The following is a 25,493-nucleotide window of genomic DNA, read 5'->3' as shown; positions in this document are numbered from 1 at the left end:
CAGAGCAGACTCACTCACAAAGGTGTGATCTGCCTGGAAGAGGTCGGGAGAGATTTGAAGGAAAGCTTTTTTTTTTTTTTTATGAAGGAAAAATTTTAAGCCAAATGCTCAACAGAAAGCCTGCCTATTCCACCCAGAAAATGGCTCCACCAGGAAACGTGGGTCCCACGTCCTTGAGGTTAGTGAGGGTGGGAATCAGCTTTTTAATTTTCATTGGTTGGCCTGCGTTTGGGTTGGGGTCTCCGAGGCGTCCCCCAAATGCTGAGCTCCCCTGTGGCCAGCATCAGGTGTTTCTAAGGACGAGGATCTGTGGTTACGATTCCCGCTCCCCAGAGCCCTCTGTCAGCCTTAAAACCAGGGAGCCCTCCCGGAAGGGGGCCTCCGAGTCCCCTCCGGTCCGCACTCTGCGGTACCCTGATCTTGCCCCTGGCCCTGGGAGCCTCCGTGATGCGGCACGCTTGCCAAAACTGTCAGCGATGGTGCCAGGTGAGCCAAATAGGAGGCTGGTTTTCTGAGGGAGGCCTGGCGCTCTTGGAGCAGGTTTCGTCTTGGGGGAGACATGGGGAGACAGGCAGCCGACCTGATCAGCCGCATGCGGGTGCTTCCATCTTAGACACAGCTGGTACCAGCGGGAAGGTTTTAAAACGTGAGCCCCAGGCCAGGCAGGCAGCTGCCCTTCCTCCTGAGAGCCCAGAGCAGCCCAGGTGTGGAGTCTCGCAGACACTGTGTGTGGTTCTCAAGCCTATTCCTTTTCTACCCCCTCACTTTAGAAGGTGCTGGACGAATGCCAGAACCAGCGGACCTGCCACCTCCTGGTCAATAGCCGTGTTTTTGGACCTGACCTTTGTCCAGGAAGCAGTAAATACCTCCTGGTCTCCTTTAAATGCCAACCTAGTAAGTAACTTGCGAGGGGCACAGCATGTGCAGGGGGTGGGTTCCCTAACGAAAATGCTCTGCCAGCTGACGTTCGTCCAGCTTTGAAACTCTTGTTCATAGGAATGTCGGGGCCCCATCCCACCTGGTTTTTTAGTTTGTGTGTATTTGTGTGCGTGTTGTGTGCGCACGCGCACCGATCTGTGTGCATTCTTGCAAATCCCTGAATTTTAAAAAATCCTTCCTAATATGTAAAACTTGGTTGTACTGATGCTAAAGATGCCAGGTGACAAGAGACTGCGATGGCTTTTCCCCAACGTGAGGAGCTGGCTGTCCTTCTCAGAGGAAGGCTTGTTATGAGGCTCCCCGTCCCCCGGCTGCAGGGCAACTTATTTTTCTGAGGGGGCTGCTGGCACAGCTGTCACCTGAGCCCACGATTCCAGATCTTTACAGACTGGCTTCTTCCCACTTTCACCTTCAGCGGGGGCTCCTGAAGCAGCGTGTTTCCTAAGGAGAAAGCAAGAGGAAGAGGACTTGGCGGGAGCAAGCTCTTCTATTCTGATTCTTGCACTTCTCTCCACTAACTCCCGCCATTTCTAACACACGCCAGTTTTGTGGTTAACCCATTGCAGGCTAAAAATAATTGCTGTTCCATGAGGAGGTCACACCTCCAGGCGTGGAAGGTCTGCCTGAGAGAAGCCATAGGTAATTACGGGTTCCTGGTAATACTTGGAAAACTTGTTGAAAGACAGCAGTGTTCTAGCAACAACATTTAGCCAAACATCAGGGATAATAATTTGTAAAATTCTGTACTGCCACAACAATGCAACCGTTCTCATTTTTTTGCATCTTGTTCTGTGTTAGTTTCTGCCTCTGGAGCCCAGCATCTCCCAAGACACTGGTGGCCTGGGTTCCTGTGGTGGGTGAGGCATCAGCCATACGCATGGAATGGTCTCAGGCACACATCTTCAGAGAAAGCCCTGGATGCTTTGGGCAAATATCCAGGCTTCTGTCTCAAATCCTTTCCTTGCTGGGACCCAGATACCTTAGAACGGCCCTATGGCTCAGCGCCCCTACTGTGCATCCAAACACACACTCAAACTCACTCATACTCACACGTGCACCCATGTACATGCTATCACACACTCACAATGCACACGCTATCACACACGATGCACACACCTGGACTCTCACACGTATACACTGTCACGCCCATACACACTGTTATACACATATGCACTGTCACACATGTAGTCATACCACATACACACACTCACAAGTACACACAATCACAAGCTCTCACAAGCAGGCCCAAAGTTTGCAGAACAGCCTAAACTCCCCTGCTCCCCACCCAGGAATTCTCACCAATTCCTGCCCCACCCCGTACACTCAGGAAAATCACTTCTAGATCCCCACGTTTTTAGTGGCTTCCTCCCTCTGCTGAATCTCAAAAAATGACCACACCCTTGACCACGCCCTGGCCATGCCCTTGGCCGCACCCTTGACTGCCTTAGCTTTGCCTTCTTTTTCTCTTCTGCCCATTTATTGTGATATTCTCTCACATTTTCTATATGTTGGAAATAGTTCATAATAAAAAAATGGGCAGGAACAGCCTTTAGAAGAAGTGAAAAGACCCTTATGAAATTGGCAGGACCCTGGATAAGCCAGTGCTGGGCCACAGCCTTGTTTCTACAGTGGGTAGTTAGGTCTGTTTGCTAATTTCATTTCCTCAAACACTTATTAAGCACCTGCTCTGCACAGGTGTGGGCCATGTTTTGGTTATGAAGAGAACTCACATCTCACAGAGGATTCCTGGATGGTGGTTCTGTCTTGGGTGATTTCCAATGTCCCTTCATAAAGCGAGCAGTTATTGAGATCTTCACATAGCCAGTTGATTCTCATCCTTTAGATTCTAGACCAAAGATCTCCTTTCTCCAGAAGGACCTTCTCTGTCCAAAAAAATATCTAAAGAAGACCCCTGCGTCCTTGGTACTGTGCAAGAAGCTCACAGGAGGAATTGACCTCGGCAGGAACTCAGGGAAGGCTTTCCCGGCAGATGGTGACGACCTTCTGGGGTGGAATCAGGGCACAGAAAGCTGACTCCTTACAAAGGCCTGTGGCAGGGGTGGTACAGGGTGGTGTGGGGGCCGGAAGGAGCAAAAGGAGCCCTAGGCAGAGAGCTGGAGCACGATCCAGGGCCCTGATGGCCAGGAAGGGGGTGGAGTCTTCCTGTAGGGCAGCATTGAAGCAGGGAGGCTCCTCGGCTGGGGTGGTAGAGGCCCCTCTGGCTTCCCTGTGTGTAACAGATTTGAGGGGCAGAGCCCTTCCATCTTAGTCCGTTTGAATTGCTACAACAAAATGCCATAAATTAAGTGGCTTATAATCAACAGAAATTCATTTCTCTCAATTCTGGAGGCTGGGAAGGCCAGGATCAAGGTGCAGATTTGGTACCTGCTGAGGGCCTGCTTCCTCATAGGCAGCTGTCCTTTTTGCTCCAACCACATGGCGGAGGGGAATCTCTCTGGGGTCTCGTGTACCAGAGCACGGATCCCATTCATGGGGGCTGCGCACTCATGACCTCATCACCTCCCAAAATCCCCACCTCCTGATACCATCACATGGGCATTAGGATTTCAGCATATGAATTGTACGAGGACACAAACATTCAGACCAGACCTGGGCTTCGCTGGTGGTACAGTGGTTAAGAATCTGCCTGCCAATGCAGGGGACACGGGTTCGAGGCCTGGTCCGGGAAGATCCCACATGCCGCGGAGCAACTAAGCCCATGCACCACAACTACTGAAGCCTGCGCTCTAGAGCCCGCAAGCCACAACTACTGAGCCCGCAAGCCACAACTACTGAAGCCTGCGCTCTAGAGCCCGCGAGCCACAACTACTGAACCCGCAAGCCACAACTACTGAGCCCGCATGCCACAACTAGTGAGCCCACGTGTCACAACTACGGAGCCCATGAGCCACAACTACTGAGCCTGTGAACCTAGAACCCACCGCAATGAGAAGCCCGCGTACCGCAACAAAGAGTAGCCCCCGCTCATCGCAACTAGAGAAAGCCTGCGCGCAGCGACAAAGACCCAACGCAGCCATAAATAAATAAATAAATAAATAAATAAAAGAAACCAGAGCCCCTCGTGTGACCTGGACATTGGTGACCTGAAGCACTGCCGTTTAGGTGGCAGCACCTATTGCTGCTATGAAGTAGGGGTGGAAGTGAGGTCCCCACACCCTCCTGCCTCTTTTTCTGCAACCCTGTCACCTTCTGAGGCTCTTCTCCATGGCCCCAGTTCCAGCCCCTGCCTAACACTCGGATGGTCCAAAGGCCCCACGGCTGCACCCAGGTACGCATGGAGCCAGCTGTTACCGTGAGAGCCAGTTATACCCATCTCTTCCCAGCCATGCCTTGTGCAGTGAAATCTGCCCTGATGGAAGTACTTACACCAGGGAAATTGGCTAAGGCTACAAATCAGGGCTTGCTTGTATGTTTGTTTTTTGGAGAGTATTTTACCAACAATCCTCACTAGAATCTTCTTTTCCCCGATCGTGTGCCATGCTTCACTTCCTCCCTAAATATCATCCCTTCAGAGAATTTTGGTTTCAGTGAGTCTTTGAATTTAGGGTTCATGTTCCTGTCTGCTGTGGAGCTGCTGTGTGACCTTGGGCAGCGGAGGGAAACTTTCTGAGGCTCCATAACTCAATTATAAAATGAAGATAAAGCACACTCTACCTAGGGCTGTTGTAAAGACTGAAAATACAGTGCTGTATGTAAAATGCTTAGCACAGCACCTGTCATGGAGTTGAGCTCAGCGATTGGTAGCTATTATTCCAAGAGGCAGATTAAAGTAATTCTTGCTAAAGATGTGAATGACTGAAAGGCAGTGATATACCAATGGCTGGGGGTGCAGGGGGGTGCGGTCTGCCCTGAGTGCAGGCAATAGCAGGGTGCACTGTCTGCTGAGAATTTAAAAACACAATAAAAGAGACCAAGTATCTGTCTGCATGTTAACATTGCCATGCACTGTCAGTTGTAAATAATGTCAATAATAACATGTTCGCATCATGGCAGATCGCTCCACATGCCCATCTTTGAAACGCCACTGCTGATATGCAGATGTGTCTATGCATTGTTTTTTGTTTGTTTTTATAAATTTATTTATTTATTTTTGGCTGCATTGGGTCTTCGTTGCTGTGCACGCGGGCTTTCTCTAGTTGCGGCGAGCGGGGGCTACTCTTCGTTGCGGTGCACGGACTTCTCATTGCGGTGGCTTCTCTTGTTGCGGAGCACGGGCTCTAGAGCGCAGGCTCAGTAGTTGTGGCACACGGGCTTAATTGTACCGCGGCATGTGGGATCTTCCCATATCAGGGCTCGAACCTGTGTCGCCTGCATTGGCAGGCGGATTCTTAACCACTGCGTTACCTGGGAAGTCCATATGCATTGTTAAAGAGGAATGCATCGCACACAAAGACCTCTAATTAGGAGAGAGAATTTGTTGCTGTTGTCCTTTAAGCAGAGCCATGGTTCTACCTCTACCCAGGCTCCTGGGCGAACCATCCAAACCCACAGAGATGTTGGCAACCCATTTCTGGAAGGCTGCCCACACTCTAACCCAGCTCTAACACAGATTCTAGTTCTCTAAGAAAAGCAGCAATTATGTTAATGGTCCCATTGTTTTTAGAACCCAGAAATGTCACTCTTAGGTGACAGTGAATTAGTACATTCCCAAGGAACCAAGGGACTCAACATCATACAGCGGTAACCTCCAAGCACATAATGTGACATTCCCAGGCCCCTCCATTCCAGGAGATGATTTGCCCATATTCTGGGGACAGAAATCACTGGAGGCCTTACATGGGAGTGTCATGTTACTCTGGGTGAGTTTGGCTGGTACCGAGGCTGGAACCTTTCATGAACGTGTCTTAATAAATCAGAGAGATGGGGGCTACTAAATGCATTTCATGACATGCCTTAAAAAAGCTCATCTAATTTTTTAAAATTCTGATAAAAAAAGAAAGAAACGATTCCTGTTCAAAAGTTTCCGGATTACAGAGATAAGGCTTGCTTTTCCTCCTGTTTTCTCCCTTCTCCTTTTTGGCAAGCTCTGCCAATGGAAGGCGGTTCACCAAAAATTCTTAGCATTTTTGGTATTCTTCTAGTTGGAAGGGTACTTGAGCTCTTTTGGTGTGTCTACTAGACCCTCTGTTCTGCATCAAAGGCCGTTGCTCATGCTGGACCTTTGAAGTCAGGCAATATTTCGGGTGTTGGTGGGATTTAGTGTTTACTCATCAAAAGCACTGAAAAACTCATACCAGTGAGGATATGACTCACTGAAATCAAACCCTCCAATGTCAAGGTCAGACACAGTGTTCTTTTTATTTAGAAAAAGAAAACAAAACTTTTCTTGGCTCTAAGTTTAAACTGTTATATTAAGATTCCAGTGAGTGGGTAAAGGGCCTCCTAAACATTTGCTTAGTCATCACCTGACATTTCCTTCCTCTGATGGGTCCTCAACTATGTTCACATACTAGAGAGGATGATGATTCTGTGAGCATCTGAAACCTGGCTTCTGCGGTGCACCTTTCATTCATGAATCTTCCCATCATCATGTTTTAAAGAAACATTGCCCAAGTTTTCCAGCACCAGAGCTGATGGTAATCTTGAGATCCTAAAATTTTTCCTTCAAGCGGTTCAAAAGTTTGGCCTCACTGCTACTTCTCTGTTTTCAGGAGAAAGGCATGGGAATTTACAAGTTACTGAAAGGTGGCATTTCTATTAGGAAATTATTTTCTTTCATGTTTTAAGTTTGGGACTTAAGCATCAGCAATTCCAGGATGTGAAGGTCCCACCGGCCACCGTTGCCCTGATGTTTACTGCTCACGCCTTCTTCTTCTTCAGGGAATTTTAGATTGGTTTGATCACAACCCCGAGTGAGAAAAACATTTTACATTTTGGCCCTACATAACGCACAGTCGACTGAAAAAATCTTTTATAAACTAGTGTTTATCCTTACTTTGCGTGTTGCACTTTGATGTTTTCTGAACTATTCTTTATTTTTTTAAATTTCTAATCACAACTCAGCAAATTAATTTCATGACCTATTAATGGGCCTCAAATGACAATTGGAAAACTTTGGTTTCAGGGGATCAGGCTGCACCTCCAATCCAGGAAAGAAAAGTGGAGCAAAAACATGAATGGGAGAGAGAAGTGAAAGACAGGTTGACTGTGAGGGTGATGGAGGCTGTGGGCTAGTTTTCCTTCCTCTTTCTCTCCATCCTAGGCAGCCCATGACACCCTGAGCAGCTCCTGGAATTTAGCTCTTGTTTGCTGTTGACACCAATGCTTGTCTGGCTGAAAGATGTGCCTCAAAGTAGAACAAACTAGGACTGGGGTGATAGAGTGGGGCTAGCATTTTTTCATGATTTTTCTTATACAAACGTTTGGGTGAGGGAGGGAGAGAACCACACATGCAAAGAAATAACCATGGTCCCCTTTATGTTTTGCTTTGCTTTTATCTTGCAAGGTGTAAAATAAGTGGGAGGCTAGGAAAGGACATTTATAACGTGTAAGAGACAAAAGTTCAAAAGTTAGCATCCAGAATCTATGAATCACTCCTACAAGTGATTTCTAAAAATCTGAAACACAACATGCAAAGGATGTGAAGAGGTGGCTCACGGAAGGGCTGTTTTGAGTAGTAAATTCACTGATACATTTAAAGATCCTAGAACAAGGCCTAAGTTCAGAGAAGGTGCTCAGTAAACATCAGCTATTGTTATTTTTAAAATATCTTTGTTGAGGTATAATTTACATAGCAAAACATTCACCCATTTTAACTGTACAATTCAATGATTTTTAGTAAATGCACTGAGTTGTACAGCCGCAACAGTCCAGCAATAGAACGTTTCCATCATCTGAAAATATTTCCTTGTGTCCATTTGCCATTGTCACTTCATGTCCCCAGCTCTCAGCCTCAGAAGACCACTAATCTTCATTCTGTCTCTAGAGGTTTGCCTTTTCTGGATAGCTCACAGAAATAGAATCATACGTTAGGTAGTCTATTGTGTCTGCAGTGTTAACTATTATTACTTTAAAAAATCAAATCATTATTAAACATTTTAGTCAATTGAATGGTTTTTGGGGACACTCTTTTAAAAAAAACCAATGAACTATATTTTCTCCAGGGCGCATTTATAATGTCAACTCTGTATGACGTTGCAAAGGGAAATTTCACAGTGGTACACAGAATAAACAAATAAACTTTTCCTAAATTCTTTGGGAACAAACTATAAGCTGGAATCGTCCTCTCCTAGGACCCACGCCAGCCCAAGGGCCCGTTGTTCCTGGATCACCAGACTTGGGGCCAACTCTTCACACCTCTTCAAAGAGGGATTCTTTTTTTTTTTAATATTCTTTTTCATATTCTTTTGCATTATGGTTTATTACATGATATTGAATATAGTTCCCTGTGCTATACAGTAGGACCTTGTTGTTTCAAAGAGCGATCCTTCACAGACACTGTGCCTTGTTTTTTTTCCTTTCCTAGACAAGGAAATAATTTACTTTCCTATCATTTCTCTTTCTCTTTGTAAATACACAAACGGAATACTAGAACGTTATGAAGTTGGGTGGTGAGGTTTAGCTGGACTCTCTCCTGAACTTAATCTTCCATCAGGTAATTCCTGGTCTTTACCTGTGTGAGTCCCAGTATGGCATTTGAGAAAAGGCTCCCTTCAATTAAGGAATGTGGGACCTCAAGCGGGGAGAGAGAGAAACTCCCTGTATGGCCTGTCCCAGGACCTGGCCCAGGGAGCCCTGCTGTCTTCACCCTGGCATCTCTCCTCCTCCGTTTGGTCCTTAGTGTAATTCCTGGGTCTTTGCACTTGTTGACCCTCTTCCTGCAGAGGATTTTGCAGGGTCAGAGAGCCCATGGCAGGCAGGGCCGTCCCGACTCTCCCCTTCCTGGGGTGCAGCCCCACGGGGGATGGGACGTGGCCGGGACGCGGGCAGTGCTTACTGATGCCTTCTGAGGAAGCTGATGGTGCCACCGATTTTTGTTTCTGCTTCAGATGAATTAAAAAACAAAACTGTGTGTGAAGACCACGAGCTGAAACTGCACTGCCACGAATCCAAGTTTCTCAACATCTACTCAGCGACCTATGGCAGGAAGACCCAGGAGAGGGACGTCTGCTCCTCGGAAGCCACGTGGCTCCCCCCCTTTGGTATGTGTCTTTATGTGGCTGTTCTCAGGGTGCTGTCGGAGGAGATTAGGGCTCCGGTCCCTAAGGAAGGAGGCCACGCGCTGGCTGGTACCAGGACTAGAGGGAAAGTCAAGGGCAGGGGGAAACCATCCCCCAGGGTCCTGTCTCCCTCTGCCCCACATTCTGGAATCCGTCTGTTGTTCAGTTAGTCTACACCGAGTATTTACTGAGCACCTGCTGTATGCAGGGCCTGTTCTAGGCATGGGGGAGTCATCAGTGACCAGCACAGAGTCTACCTGGAGCTGACCTTCCAGCAGAGGATGAGGAGGCCATGAGAAAGCAGATAATAAATGAGCTGATGTGTCGCACTTCAGGTGCACATAAGCATTAAAGGGAAAAGCACATGAGGAAGGGAGGGAGGCAAGGCCGGTGAGCACGCGGAGGATGCTGCAGGGAGGCACGGTGTTGTGGAGTGATGGGTGTGCTGAGCAGAGACTCGGGGCGGGAGAGCCTGCAGGTCCTGGGGACGGCATCCAGGTGGGGAGAAGAGCCCATGCTAAGGCCCTGAGGCTATGTTCAGGGTGGAGAAGAGCTCAGCCAGTCATTCTTAGAAGTCCACAGTTTGGAGCTAAGATGATGGTCCGACACGCCTGAGAGCTCCACCGTTCAAAGTCACCCTCTATTATTATTAGGGTTCTCCAGAGAAACGGAACCAGTAGGAGATAGATAGATGGATAGATAGATAGGTAGATGATAGGTAGATTGATTGATAGATAATTGATAGATAGATAGATAGATAGATAGACTGATTTTAAAGAATTGGCTCACACATTTGTGGAGGTTGGCAAGTTTGAAACCTGCCTGGCAGGCTGGCAGTCTGAAAACTCAGGTAAGAGTTGATGTTCAGTCTTGAGTTTGAATTCCGCAGGACAGCGGGCTGGAAACCCCGGCAGAAGTTCTATGTTGTGGCCTGGAGAAAAACTCCTCTTTCAGATGACCCCAGTCTTTGCTCTTAAGGCCTTCCATGGATTGGCTGAGGTCCACCCACGTTATGGAGGGTGATCTGCATCACTCAAAGTCTGCTGATTTACTGTTAGTCATACCTTTTTTTAAAAAATTGAAGTATAGTTGATTTACAATGTTTCAGGTGTACAGCAAAGTGATTCAGTTATACATGTTTATATGTGTGTGTGTGTGTGTGTGTGTGTGTGTATATATATATTCTTTTTCAAATTCTTTTCCATTATAGGTTATTACAAGATATTGAATAGTTCCCTGTGCTATACAGTAGGTCCTTGATGTTTGTCTATTTTGTATATAGTAGTGTGTATCTGTTAATCCCAAGCTCCTAATTTATCCCTCCTCCCCTTTCCCCTTTAGTAACCATAAGTTTATTTTTATGTCTGATGTTAGTCATATCTTAAAAATACCTTCAGAATGACATCTAGACTGGTGTCTGACCAAACCACGGGGCACTGTAGCCTAGCCAAAATGACACATGAAATTAACCATCACACGCCCCAATCTGCGGTGGTGAAACGGCCTCAGCTCCACCCGCCGTGTTACCAGAGAGAACAGACCGGTTGTGAAACGGCCCAAGAAGTTGCACTTTATTCATCAAACCTGAAATGAGCTCCTTAATGTGTTAAATTGCTACAATTGATTCCTGGATCACATGTGAAATTAAACATTAATTTAAAAAAGAAGTTTATACGTAACTAATATCTTGGATCTGGGAAAAAAAAAAAAAAAAAAAGAAGAAGAACGTAAAGTGACCTAGCTACACAGGCACACTCTCAGGCAAGGCTGGAGAGAGAACCAAAAAGCAATTCACAAGGAACACGTGTCACATGTGTCTCCGAGGCCCCTCGCCCAGCGTTCAGGGAAGGAAGGCCCTTGCGTCGGGAAGGTAGAAGGTCGTCTGAAGGGCAGCCGAGGCAGACAGCAGAAGCAGGCCGAAGTGGGCATCCGGCCGCTCTTAATTAGCTCCCATCTTAACAGGCTTGCCTGCCACGTGGGCAGAGAGACCCTTGTGAGTGTGGCTCCTGCTCTCTGTCCGTAGTGCCCGGTGCTCCAGCAAGTGACTTGTGAGTTTGGAAACTCCATTCTCCCTCCCATATAACATCTGCCCGTGTTCACAATGTCTCCACCCCCTTCTCCCTTGTTCCTGCTGCTGCGTTAGGTCAAAGGACCATTGCCTGGTCATCGCAGGAGTCCCCCTGTCCCTAGGCATGGCTTTCTCCCCTGGGTGGCCGGAGGTACCTTCTAAAAGGCAAATCTGATCCCTGCCCTCGTGGACATCCTGCAGGGGCTCCCTGTATTATCTGGTTTGCTTAGCTGGACAAGGCACCCTTGGTGATCCGACCTCTTTCGACAGAAAGGGACTCCACTTCTTAATATCAGTGTGGGACATCCCATTTCTCGGGCTCACTGAGTCTAGCTTAGCCCTGTGTGTTTTGGGAGACAGCAGTAAGTAACATCTATTTTAGGAGTTCTTTTGAGCAGAAGTTGGTCAGCCAGGTAGGTAGATCTGTGTGCAGGCTGAATGACTGACGTTCCGTACGTCACTGCCTTAGGTTCCTGGGAGGTTAGATGGGAGTTGGGTTTAAAGGGAAAAGTCATCAGCCAGAGAAAACGTTAGCAGACCCCGTGGTTAAAAGACAGGTTTCCATAGAGAGTTCAAGGAATCCTCAGGTCAGCCGTGAATAAGCCTTGTTGACTCAGGAAAGGTCTGTGAATGGGAGACTGTGCCCCTTGCTTGGCTGTTCAGTTTCAAAATCCTGAGCCCTGGCCAGTCACATGGCAAAAACAGCCTGTTGACCCCTCTCCCCCTCCCCTCCCTCCCCTCACCGCCGCGTGCTTCTGCCCGTGGCCCCTTCAGTACCCGAGAGGCTGAGGATCAAGCTCTTCACTGCATCCATGAACCACCACCCAAATGCCAGAGGTCCTCTGGCCCTAGGCTCTGCAGGGCGAAGGGTCCTCGAGGGTCCCCCTTCATCTCACCGTCTCGGGTCCCCCTTCACCTCACTGTCTCGGGTCCCCCTTCATCTCACCATCTCGTGTGCCCTTCACCTCACCGTCTCGGGTCCCCGTTCATCTTGTCCCCCAGCCTTACGTGGAGGCCTCTGGTTTCACCTTTCGGGTTAGCACTTAAGGGCAGAACCGTCCATGTGTGCAGAAATATGAACCCCTGGCTGCCTGTGCTGATGAATTTTCTTGATCTAACTGAATGCTAAGAAATACTCCACTCCTAGGCCCAGGTAAACTGTACGTAAGGGTTTTAAACTGAATTTGGCGTGTTCGCCCCACAAAAATCATCAGTTTTCCCTCTGGTATAAACACACTTTGATATCACCCACTTTAAAAAGCACCCTCTTTTGACCCCCTGTCTCCCATCCACTGCGTCTGCAAGTCCTGTGGGCTCTCCCCATACCCAGTATCCAGACTGTTTGCTCCCAGCCCACTCAGGGCGTCTCTCACCTGGACCATCTGGGCTGCCTCTTGACTGGTCTCCGGCCTCGCTTCTCGATTCCATACCCTCCCTTAGCCCCTTCTTCACTTAGCAGTCAGAGGGATTTTATTTAAATCAAATCAGATCACATCCCCCCACCCCACTTAAAGCCCTTCACTCTGTCTACTGTAGAATAAACCCAGTCTCCCAGCTGTGGTCCGCCTCTCTCTCTCCTTCCTTCACTACCTCTGGAGCACTCCACGCTCATTCATACCCCAGGGGCTTTGCACAAGTTCTTCCTTTGGCATAGAATGATCTCACCCCACATCTTTGCATGGCCAGCTCCGTCTCGTCATTCGGGAATCAACTCAGGCGTCATTTCAGAGAGGTTTTCCGAGGCAGCCTGCCAGCACAGCACCTTGTCCCTGCCATCCCACTCGAGCTGTCCCCATTTGATTGTCTTCATAACGTGGAAGTAGTCACTTATGTGCATATGGTCTCTCTCCCCTGGAGAAAGCCAGCACTGCAGAGGAGATGTGTCTTTTTTTTCCTGCGGAATTCCCAGCAAGCAGAGCAGAGCCTGGCACAGAGCAGGTGCCCATGTGAATCTCGAGCCCCGTGAATGAATCAGAGCCCCCCCTTCCTAAGTGAGGCGCCCACACTGGCCTCTGGCGGGTGGATGGTTGCCGGCCTGGAATGTGGGCCTGGTGTTGTCACAGCTTCCAACCTCTCATGAGATGCTGGGAATCTGAATTTTTTTTTAATGTGAAATTTTCCAACTTTTAAAACACCGTGCGAGCCAAACAAAACATGCCTACAGGCCACATCCGGTCCATGGGCCGCCGGTGTGTGATCTCTGCTCTCAGTTCCAAGTTATTACTGCAGCTGGGCCTCAGCACTTTGAAGAAGGAGAAAGGGCTGTTTATTTTTAACCCCGGAACCTGGCATGAGCTTGGGAGGATGGTTGCCTAAAGGCCAAGTGGTCGGGTCTCACCTTGGGCCTCTGAAACGGGATGTGTGTGCTTTTACTCTTGCATATAAGCTAAAGTCTGGTGCAGCCCCACAAGCTCAGAGTCTGGGTACCCAGGGCAGCTCCCCATACTCGGTCAGAAAGCAGAGCGGAGTGCGGCTTTAGCACTCAGATACCCAGTGAGAGCATTTGCAGTTCTTTCTGAAACATAATTGTGATGATTGTTGTTCTCCACAAGCACCGTCATTGTATTGAACAGAAATAAGAAAAAGATTCAGTCACAGATTTTTCCCATCAAATGAAAAGATTTTTCTTTTCAGGATCTCTTCCAAGTCCTGGTGTATGATGAGCAGAAAACAACTTTTACATGATGGCAATTCTGAAGTAGATACATTTGAATTCTGCTTTGAAATTTAACTTTATATCACGTGTGGTTTTCCACGGGACCAACAAAATCCTGACAAAGTCAATCACTCTCTTGTTAAAGGGATACAGTATATACTTTACTTACCCATTCCCTAGTGGCTGTTTCATTGTTGTTGTTTTTTTAAATTAATTTATTTATTTTCTGGCTGCATTGGGTCTTCGTTGCTACGCGAGGGCTTTCTCTAGTTGCGGCGAACAGGGGCTACTCTTCATTGGGGTGTGAGGGCTTCTCATCGCGGTGGCTTCTCTTGTTGCGGAGCACGGGCTCTAGAGCGCAGACTCAGTAGTTGTGGCGCTCGGGCTTAGTTGCTCTGCGGCATGTGGAATCTTCCCTGACCAGGGCTCGAACCTGTGTCCCCTGCATTGGCAGGCGGATTCTTAACCACTGCACCACCAGGGAAGTCCCTATTTCATTGTTTCTGATTTTTAAATATCATAAACAATGTGTAAGGAACCTGTGCTTGTAGCTTTTTCTTTCCTCTGGCTTATTTCCTTGGGATAAATTCCCAGAAGTTTTATTCCAAAAGAGGGCATGGGCATGTTTACAGTTCTTCCCATGTACCACCAGAGGTCTTTCCAAAACCTTTTCGTACCAATTTATATGCGTAAACAGCGACGTAGAACTGTGGGTTTCCCTGCAATTTTGGCAGCATTCTGTATGATTTTTCTTCATGTTTCCAAGTTAATAGGTATAAAATGGCCTTTCTGTATGTTTTTTATTTGCTTTTCTTTGTTTATGAATGACCTTGAACCTTTCCCCTTGTTTTTGTGGTTATTGTATTTGTGCTTGCACACGCTGTGTCTCTAACCTTTGTCCTTTTGTTGTTGTTGTTGAGATCTTTATTTTTTCCATTAATTTTTATGAGCTCAAGACAGAGTAAAGATATGAACCCTTTATACATTTTTTTCTGCTGGAAGTTTCCCATGCCACAGTATATTTTTTTCTGAACTTGTAGTCTGGGTTTGCTATATAGGGCTGGTTGCGTCTGTGTACTTCATACGTAGGATAAGCTCAAGGGGAATGGGTTGAGTGGTGGTGGAGAGGGGGACGCCCCTGGTGGGAGTCGGGCAGGTACATGTGGCCCCCAAGTCATGGTGTGACGCCATCATGCTCCCACAAGCATCCTCAGGGCTGCCCAAGGCCTGGCTGTCAGTACCTCCCATAGTGGGACCCAAGCTTCTACTGGACATTCCCAAGGATATGAGGGTACTCGTGCTGTCCTCAGGGTCTGGGCTGGGAGGAGGGCGGGCAGAGCCTCCATGTTCTATGGGTGATACTCTAAGCTGGTCCCATCTGGAATGTATCAGGGCAGGCGCAGCCATGGTGAGGCATTGGTCACACACCACACCCTGGCCTTGAACAGGGCTTCCCAGTCTTCCCACATCATCACACACAGAAAATTATATTTGTATGGCACAGAGGGGTAAAGGGAGGCACTGCCCATTCCCAAAATCAAGAGTCCAAGGGAAGCCTGGAGGCCTGAGGAGAAACATTCAGCGTACCTGTGTGCATTCACTGGGTTTTTTTTTTTAATTAATTAATTAATTAATTTTTGGCTGCGTTGGGTCTTCGTTGCTGCATGCGGGCTTTCTCTAGTTGCGGCGAGCGAGGGCTACTTTGTTACAGCGCACGTGCTTCTCATTGCGGTGGCTTCTCTTGTTGTGGAGCACGGGCTCTAGGCGCACAGGCTTCAGTAGTTGTGGCACGTGGGCTCAGTAGTTGTGGCTCGCGGGCTCTAGAGCACAGGCTCAGTAGTTGTGGTGCACGGGCTTAGTTGCTCCGCGGCATGTGGGATCTTCCCGGACCAGGGCTTGAACCTGTGTCCCCTGCATTGGCAGGCGGATTCTTAACCACTGCGCCACCAGGGAAGCCCTGCATTCACTGTTGAAGTTGGGAAGCTCTGCCTTGAAGATGCACTTGGCTCAGGGTGCAAAGGTTACTGATGCTGGGCTTCTCTTCAAGGCCCTTAGACTTTAACCATCTCCTCAAGGTCCTCCGAACTATGCCCACTGCCCAGTCCCAAAGCTACTCCTACAGTTTTAGGATTCTCTTTCCCCAGCAACCCACTTCCAAGTATCTAAATGTGTATTTGTTTTTTTTTTAATTTTTTTAAATTGAAGTAGAGTTGATTTACAATGTTGTGCCAGTCTCTGCTGTACAGCAAAGTGACTCAGTTATACACATGTAGACATTCTTTTTTATATTCTTTTCCATTATGGTTTATCACAGGATGTTGAATATACTTTTGTGTACTATACAGTAGGACCTTGTTGTTTACCCATTCTAAATGTAATAGTTTGCATCTACTATATTTGTTTTCTATTGCAGAGTAATGAAATATTCCCAAATTTAATGACTTAAAACAAAAATGAACATTTATTACCACACAGTTTCTGTGGGACAGGGATTCTGGGGTACCCTAGTTGGGAAGTTCTTGCTTAGGGCCTCCTGGTGTCTCATGGTTGCAGCCGGCATGTTGGCTTGGGCTGCAGTCACCTGAGGGCTGGACTTCCAAGGTGACTCGCTCATATGGCGGGCAAGTTGGTGCAGGTTGTTGGTGGGAGACCTTGGTTCTCCCCACATAGGTCTCTTGAGTGTCCTTGAGACATGGCAGCTGGCTTCTCCCAGAGCCCAAGATGCAGAAGAGCAAATGGAAGCCACACACCGTCACCTCCACCCAACTCTATGGGTCACACAGACCAGCTGATTCTTTGAGGGAGGAGGCTACACAAGGGTGTGAATTCCAGGAGGTGGAGACCATTGGGGGCCATCTTGAAGGCTGTTATGGGCTGAACTGTGTCCTCGTAAAATTCCTGTGTTGACGTCCTAACCTCCAGTGCCTCAGAATTGTGACTGTTTGGGAAGATGGGGCCTTTAAAGAGGTGACTAAGTTAAACCGAGGTCATATGGGAGGGCCTTAATCCAACATGACTGCTTATAAGAAGGGGAAGTCAGGACACGGACACACACAGAGGGAAGACCATGTGAGGACACAGGGAGAGGTCAGCCATTTGCAAGCTAAGGAGAGAAACTTCAGAAGGAGCCAACCGTCCTGACATCTTGGACTTCCGGCCTCCAGAACCAAGAGGAGACAAAGTTCTGTTGTTTAAGCCACCCAGTTTGTGGTACTCATTACCACAGCCCTATAAACTACTACAAAGGCTGACCATCACAGCTGTCAAGCAAAAAAAAAAAAAGAGCAGCAAGGCTGATGACCATGCCAGCTGTCAAAAAGTGACATTTTACTGTCACACAGGTTCAAACACAGATAGATCTGGTGTCTCTTCTTGAGGGTGGTGACCCAAAAGACATTTCTGAAAGATCTTAAAGCAAGTCAGATCCCTCAGAACTTACGGCTCCTCTTGGGACTTCGCTGGAGGTCCAGTGGTTAAGACTCCCCGTGCTTCCAATGCAGGGGACGTGGGTTCAACCCCTGGTCGGAGAACTAAGATCCCACATGCTGTGCGGCATGGCCAAAAAATTTGGAAAAAAAAACAAAAACAAAAATCTACAGCTCCTCTAGTGGAAGAGAAACTGAAAGAAAGGTATGGAAGTGATTGATCAGCGTTGGTTCCAGAGAAACACCACTGAAGCAGCATCCTAACACAGAAAGGACTGAACCTTCCCACAGACCCGGGCATGACCTTAGGAAAGCAGGCCTCCAGAAAGCTCCCTTGGCTGGGCCTCCACTATGGGACGTCATTTCCTGCTGCAGCTACATTTTCTGGGTTGGCTCCAGGGATTCTATTTCCTTAAGAAGAGAATGAGAAAAACGACACAATGGACGTCAAAGGCTGGGCTAAGGCCACCCCAAGGCCAAGGGTGGGCAGGCCTGGACTTTTCAGCCAAAAATCAAGGTGCCAGGGGTTCCCACTACCAAGAAAGTCTCTTAAGAGCAACCAGCCTAATTATCTGAATAAACACAGGTTGTAAAGCGCGATTAACTTCAGTTTCAGTGTTAAACAGTAGCCCCCCCCCACAAAAAAGTTGAATATCTTGTTATCACATGTATTGGGGTGGAGGGTAGTTTGCCAGGCAGAGAGGTGCAAACAGAATCAGCCTGGGAGGGAAATAACCACTTAAAAAAAAGAATCCTGCCAATGGTTCAGAGCTCAGTATCAACAAGGAAATGGTCAGACCTGAATTGGACCTGAATTACCTTGGGCCTCCTCCTAAAAACACACTGTGGGTTCTTTCCTTCTCACCAAGATAAATTCTTTCACTCCCAGGGTAGCTATGAGTGCAGAACCGTGCCTCTGTAAATCACGCTGGTCACAAGACCTCCTGGGTCCAAGAGGATTGTAGTCTTATAAATGGGAGTCTCTTCCCCCCGCCCTTCCTCTGTTAGCCTTAAAGAATATGGTCAGGCACATGTCCTAAGAAAATATAAAGTTTCCAGGGCTCTCATACAATTCTGGCAAGAGCATGAATTGGTACAACTCTTCTGGATAACGGTTTGGCAGTGTGTATCAAAAACTTTAACATTTTGAATGCCCTTTGACAAAGCAATCTACTTCCAAGAATTAGAAACTACCATGCCTGTGTGCAAATATTTATCTCTAAGGATGTTTCACATAGAATTCTTTATAGCATTAAACAATGGAAATCATCAGAATGTCCACCAATAGGGTATTGTAAATAGAGCTGATACATCCATAAAGTGAGAATCTCTACAGCTCTTTAAAATGATGCTTATGTTAAAATTTTCACAAATATATTAATAAATGAGAAAAAATAGCATACAGAGTAATATGTACATGATCCCATTGAGGGGGAAGGGCATTTAAACATAGAAAAGTGACCAGAAGGGTGTTCTTTAAAGGTTAACCATTTTTTTCTTATTAGTGGGATTTACTGAGGATTTTTATTTTCCTGGTTTAGGCATATTTGTGATTTTCAAGTTTTCAACTACAAACACGTTTTTATTTTGAAACAGAAAAAAATAATAGTTTACAGAAAAAAACAATAATAGTTATTATAGGACTTCTAAGAATAATTTCATAATTCATACTGTTACTTCTTCCCAATGTAGGTGGCTTATACAGAAATCATACAGCGCATTCTCAAATCTCTTGAGATTTAAGGTTTTTTTTTTTTTCAACTGATAAATGTGCTCAGAGAAGAACCCCAAATAATAATGAGGCTCCTAAAGACAGCAAAAATATTCACAATCAACCCTGTGCATCCACAAAGCAATGAAAAATAATGATAAAAATAAACTGCGGGGGACTGGGGAGAGATAAATTAAGAGTTTGGGATTAACAGATACACACTACTATATATAAAGTAAGTAAACAACAAGGACCTACTGTATAGCACAGGGAACTATACTCAATATCTTGGATTATAATAACCGATAATGGAAAAGAATCTGAAAAAGAATATATATGTATAACTGAATCATTTTGCTATACACTTGAAACTAACACAACATTGTAAATTAATCATACTTCAATAAAAAACTTTTTAAATAAACTGGAAGAAAATTCAAAGGATACATCTTTACTCCTAGGTAAACTTTTCATGGCTTCTGGGGCAAACTGAGTTATACAAAAGAATAGTTTATCATTACATTTGCAGAAAAATTTACATTTCTGAAAAAAATCACCCCAGAGACCCTCGTATTCAAAAGCTGTCTTCTATCCAGACATGAATTTTATTTTTCTTTTTAAGAAAGTTCATTTTGTACGCTTTCATTTCAAAGCAATGTAAACTCAAAAACTTGGAAAGTATCTTAAAATCGATAGGGGGAAAAAAAAAAACTTTCCCATCAGCCAAAAATATCCCCTGTTACCATCTTGGTGATTCTCCTTACAATGTTTTTAAATTTTTGCTTATTTGCAGGTTAAACTTTAATATTTAGGTCTGATTGTACCATATGCTTGTTTTCACTTAACAGGACCAAAGAAGGCATATAATTTAGACTATAAATTAAGTCCCAAAGGCCTTTTGCAGAAGTACCATTTTCCCATCTAACATAAGTGGCGTGATGTCAGTGATGGTAACTGACATACATTGTGTGCTGGCATTGGACCCTCTAAACGTAGCATTCGTGGAATGGTCACGCCAACCAGTAAGTCAGCCCTGTATCTTCATTGTCCAGCTGAGGAAACAGGACTAGCAAGGGGGCTGAGGTACCCACTGCCCCATCCTCCTCCTCACAGCTGCCACAGAGAAAGGGTCTTCTGGACTCTTAACCACAGGAGGTATTCCATTCAACCTTAGAGACAGCTGGTGGGGACAGTTCACGTTTATGTGGGCTTTGACTTCTGCAGTTGCTTCATACAAACCTCACAGAGAGACAGTGAAAAAGATGTTCCTCATGCTACGCAGGAGGGACACAGAGTCTCAGTGAGTTGATCAGATGCCAGGTGCTGGGCAAACAGCAGAGAAACTCCCGTGCCCTCCAGGAGCTCTCATCCAGTGAGAGATCCAGGCACAAAAGCAGCTGACCTAACACAACACAACACACCGTAAGCAACACGACTGCCCACCGCAGACCCCAGCTCCGTGCAGCAGCCCTCTCCGTGGGGCATCCCCCTCTGTGCTCTGGAAGCCGTTACCCTTGCCCCTTAGGCTTGGGGTGGTAACATCTCACTGCTGTTCCTTGCCCCAGGGTCCTGCACCATCCTTCGAGGTGTTCACATCCCATTCACACCTTTGTAAAGTCTCTGTATCAAGCTTGCTTTACATTGTCCGATTTGAGCGCTGGGTGGCCTGCCGGAACCCTGATGATACCCACTGCTCACGTTACTATTCTTTACTCTTCACGAAGACGTACTTGATGCTCAGGCACTTAAAACATTTCATTCCATCTTCATTGGCTGCCTGACTTGCTCTGTTTACTTTTCTTTCATTCATAAGAACGCACCAAATTAGGTCCAGCAAGATGCATCCTTTAGACTGGAGTGTTCAGAAGCAGTCAGAAAAAAGATGGATCTATTCCAAGGCAGAGCGACTTGCAGAGAAGAACTGACCCAGGGACCAACAGGAGGATGACAGCTTCCTGAAGCCCCTCCAGGCAGCTTTTCTCAGCACAGATTTGAACTCACGGATCACACCCCGCCCTGCCCCACACACACGTACCAAACACATTCTAAAGCCAGATAGATGGGATGTTTGCATTCCCTGGTGTCCATGCCAGTCTACTAATTCATTCATTAGATATATCATTGTTGGGTGCCTGCTGTGTGCCCGACACTCCAGTGATCAGGCATCATGGAATTGGACTTAGCAAAATAAATCAGAACCTTCATGAATATATTCAGATCAAGTGCTTTTATAATAATGTTCCTCACCATTTGTTGAGATATACATATTACAAACATTTAGATATATCACAAAAATATATACATATATATTCACACATACACACATACATATATACATATATGTTTATAGGGTCCATATATTTTTATATGTGTGAATATATAATATACACATATTACATAAACAAATATAATTTATATATTTTATATATGTGTGTGTGCACATATATGTATGTGTGTGTGTGTGTGTGTATTTATTTAATTTAATTGTCGTTTCCTCAAGATCATTGTCTTTCCAGCTTTGTGGTGTTTACCACAGATCCTTCCTTTCTTTTTTTTTCTTCCTTTTTTTTGGTTTTACCATACCGTGCTGCTTATGGGATCTTAGTTCCCCAATCAGGGATTGAACCCACACCCTCAACAGTGAAAGCGCAGAGTCCTAACCACTGGACCTCCAGGGAATTTCCAAACAGATCCTTCCTTTCAACTGGACTCTTTCACGGATCTCTAGTTAACATAAGAGATGGAGGTGGAGCTTCCCTGAGATGTGAGCTTTCCCACCTTTCTCTAGGTGCGTGTCCCGGTGGTACCTCCGGCCGGTTGTGGATAGAGGCACATGCGGTGGGTGGCGAAGAGTCAGGGCGATGCTCAGCAGGCCTGATGGAGGGGGAATGAGGACCAAATATGCCTTCACGGAAGACGGTTCGGGGCCAAAACCATAGACCGATGAGTCTCCGAGAGAAAAGGGTCAGAAAAAGAGAAGCGAGCGCCTCTAGTAAGAGACAAATTCACGACCCAGATAACCTGAAAGGCCGACACCTGGAGACAAGGGCTAAACACGTGAGTCAAATGGGCTAGCGGAGCATCTGACCCAAACAGCTCTCAAATAAGTAAATGGTAGTTCCTCTTCTGAGAGCACTGACACTCGAACTGTGTTCCAGAGAACCCCGGATTCTGAGGAGGTACCCCAGGGACGAGCAGCTAGCGAAAGGTGGGAAAGCTCACATCTCATCTTTGCATATCTACACGTATAAAAATATACGAAGCGTATATATATGGGCCATATAAACATATATGTATATATGTATGTGTATATATATGTACATATGTGTGACTATATGTATATATTGGGTTGGCCAAAAATTTCATTTGCTTCCAAAAATTTCTTTCGGTTTTAAGTAGCAATAAGAGATACATTTTTCATTTTCACCAAGAACTTTATTGAACAACATATTCACTAACTGAACGGACTTTTTGGCCAACCCAATATATGGTGTTTCTCTTGCTTCTGGTTCCATCTGAGTCCTTCTTGCACCCCATTTCCACTGGCCTTTGTGCACCCCTGTACCCCACTGCTGACTGACCCCTTCCCTTCTCTTCCTGAGTAATCTATTTCAAGACTTTCTTCCTCTGAGCACCTGGTGGTGAGGACATCTGAAGCAGGTCTCCAGAGCCCAGGGGGAGTTTCAGAAGGGATGGAGGTTGTAACCTTACCTTTGTTCTTCTGTTCTGTAATTCTTTGAGCATCAGGCCCCGTGGAAGGTGCCGGGAGCAGGAGGTGCCCATCTAGTCTGGAGACAGACTAAGGAGCAAATAAGTAGAGCTGTGTGATAAGAGCTATACAAGGAGTAGTAGAAGCAGAGAGAAGGCAACTGCTAACTGCAGCCTGAGGGGTGGAAGCCATGGCGAAGTGACCGCTGAGCAGACAGGACAGGGGTATTGCGAGCAGGCAAGAGAGCATATGCAAAGGTACAGAGACAAGGAGGGTCATAGCCTGGGCTTCTGGAGAGGCAGGGTGCTCTGCAGGCTGGGGATACAGGCTGTGGCGGGAGAATGGCAGCCAAGGAAGCTAAACGAGGGGAGAGGAGGTCACACTGGGTTCTGTACGCGATTCTAAGGAGTTGGACTTGATCTCTTGGTCGGGTGGGTGGGGACCCGATCTTAAGCAGGAGAGTGATAGGATTGGGAAGAACATTCTCAGGGCAAAGAAGAGAAGCATGGGAAGTGGAAGACAACGAGGAAGGGAGAGCAGTTAAAAGATTTCCTGCGAAAGTGACAGGGTTGAAGCTGAAGCTGCGGCTGGGAACTGAGGAGGGATGATGCTAGGACCGGGCATCAGACCGGGAGGACGCTTGGAGGAGGGAGCCGGGGCTTCTGGCTGGGCTGCCTAGAGGATGTCGCAGCGTGACTGAGAGCAGGATGTGGGAAAAGCAAGCTCAGGCTGGGTCGCTTGGGTGTTGGTGGGGGAGGGGGACGTGATGAATGTCACGTGAGGAGTGAGAGGTTCCTGAGGGAACAGTGAAGGCAGTCCATTATGGGAGCTGGAGGCGGTCGGGTCCTCAGTTTTCTGATGGTCCAGGTGGACGTGGGCCCAGATGGCGTGTGCAGGTGCAAGAAGAGAGCCCAGGCTGAGGAGGGGCCCCCTGTGGGGCGAGCAGGCCTGCAGGGGGCTCTGGGATGGAACAGTCAGACAGATGGGGGTGAAGGGCACCAGGCAGCCAAGGTCAGGGAGGAACCCTCCAGCAAGAGTGTTCAGGCACCCAGAGTTCCGGAGATGGGCAAGGATTAGGACCCGCCACATCTCTCTGCTAGGACAGTAGTAGGTCCCCGTGATCTGAGGGGAGGGACCCTTGTCAGCCTGTGTGGAGGGCAGAGGCACATTGAGGAATGGCTGGGACATGGGTGGAGGGAGACACAGCGGTGGGGGGCATGGAGGACCTTTCCAGAATCCTGACTGTGAAGGAAAGCGATAAGGCTGGAGAGAGGTTCTGGGATTGGACCGCAGGGGTTTTGTTTTTACAGGGTAGAGGAGTTTGTCATCTGTAAGACATGAACAGACAGCACAAGAAAAGTCCTGTGAGGGGACTTCCCTGGCGCTCCAGTGGTTAGGACTCCACGCTTTCACTGCCATGGCCCGGGTTCAGTCCCTGGTCGGGGAACTAAGATCCCGCAAGCTACGTGGTGTAGCCCAAAAAAGAAAAGTCCTGTGACTGGGGGTCCCTGCTGCTGGGCCCCTGTGCTCTCCCTGAGTCCAGCTTCATAGCATCAGCCCTCGGGCTCTGCGGGCATGCACATCCCACGGGCATCTCAGGATCTGAAAACTTTCTTGAATGGTCCTTCCCTTCTGAAATGCAGAATAGTTTTTTATTTTGTTTTGTTTTATTTTAATGAATTTACCATCTCGTCCTCCAAACTGCCTACTCCTACTGGTCTCCCCTGTCCATGGCAATGGCACCGCCATCTCCTCTGTCCCCAAGCTGAAGGTCTGACTCATCCTCAGTGGGGCCCTCACCCCCCCTCCTCTGGAGGCCTGAAGAGTAGAGCTCAGAGGTTAAAAGGTTAAACCTGCAGACTTGGGGGCCTTTCCCCAGCGTTCACGTCCAGACCCTGCTGTCCTCATTCTTTAGCTGTATGAGGTTCCGTAACCTCTCACACATCTGTGTCCCCATTCACAAAATTGATATTTTATATATATATATATACACACCCACACTCTCTCTCTCTCTCTCTCTCTCTCTCTCTATATATATATATAAACATGTATGTAATATAAACAACCTATTAGATATTAACTAACCTATTATAGATTATATAAGCAACTTATGATACATAATAATATATCATATCCTATATATAGTCTCTCTAAAATATAAGATATTATAATAAACAACCTATCTCATGGGGTTGTTGAAACATTGTATCAGTTCACATACAAGTGCTGAGAGCAGAGCCTGGCATGAATGTTAGCTGTTATAGTGAGCTGAATTTTGCAAGGTCTCTAGAATTCTCTTCTCCATTCCCTTCTCTTCAAGCCCTTAACTCCTCCCAACATGTACTATTAAAATTGCTTCCAAACTAGTCTCCCTGCCTTTGGTTCCTTTTCTCTCCCAGGGCATCCCATACACTGTCCCCAAAGGAAGTAGCATCAGGGCATTTTTAAGACTCCCTGTTGCTTGCAGAATAAAGTTCAAAGTCTTTAGCTCAGCGTTCAGAGGTAGCTTGGTCCTGCTCCATTTTGCTTTTCCCGCTCATCTACTGCATCTGCCTTGCCCACGCCCGCTATTCCAGCTCACGCTCAGCCCCTAGACTCCCACTAAGTGCTTCTGGCCCACTTGCCTTGGTGTTTCTACCTTTCTGTCTTTGCCTGCCTCTGTCCAATTCATGCTCCTTCTCCCATGACCAAGCCCCTCTCCTCCATAAAGCCTGTCTTGACCACTCCGGTCCCCAGCAATCTCTCCTGCCTCCGACCCCATCACCTCTTGGCTGGACCAATCACTGCTGACGCTCACTCCGTGTT

The 25,493-nt window shown here is 47.0% G+C and overlaps 1 protein-coding gene across 8 annotated transcripts in view; it reads left to right on the top strand.

Moving 5' to 3' along the window:
- EVA1C (eva-1 homolog C) overlaps nucleotides 1–25,493 on the top strand; it is an 83,213-nt gene that overhangs the window by 37,219 nt on the left and 20,501 nt on the right. For 7 of the 8 annotated variants that reach the window (XM_061192908.1, XM_061192913.1, XM_061192912.1 and 4 more), the window contains exons 3-4: nucleotides 771–894; nucleotides 8,949–9,101. In XM_061192908.1, the coding sequence (XP_061048891.1) occupies nucleotides 771–894; nucleotides 8,949–9,101 (277 nt within the window). The remainder of the gene's footprint in view (nucleotides 1–770; nucleotides 895–8,948; nucleotides 9,102–25,493) is intronic. The other variant, XM_061192906.1, reaches the window with a different exon arrangement.

Source organism: Eubalaena glacialis, chromosome 6 (assembly GCF_028564815.1).
Source record: "Eubalaena glacialis isolate mEubGla1 chromosome 6, mEubGla1.1.hap2.+ XY, whole genome shotgun sequence".
Taxonomy (NCBI): Eukaryota; Metazoa; Chordata; class Mammalia; order Artiodactyla; family Balaenidae; genus Eubalaena; species Eubalaena glacialis.
Note: the sequence above shows the minus strand (reverse complement) of the source record. Positions and strands in the feature narration are given on the sequence as shown.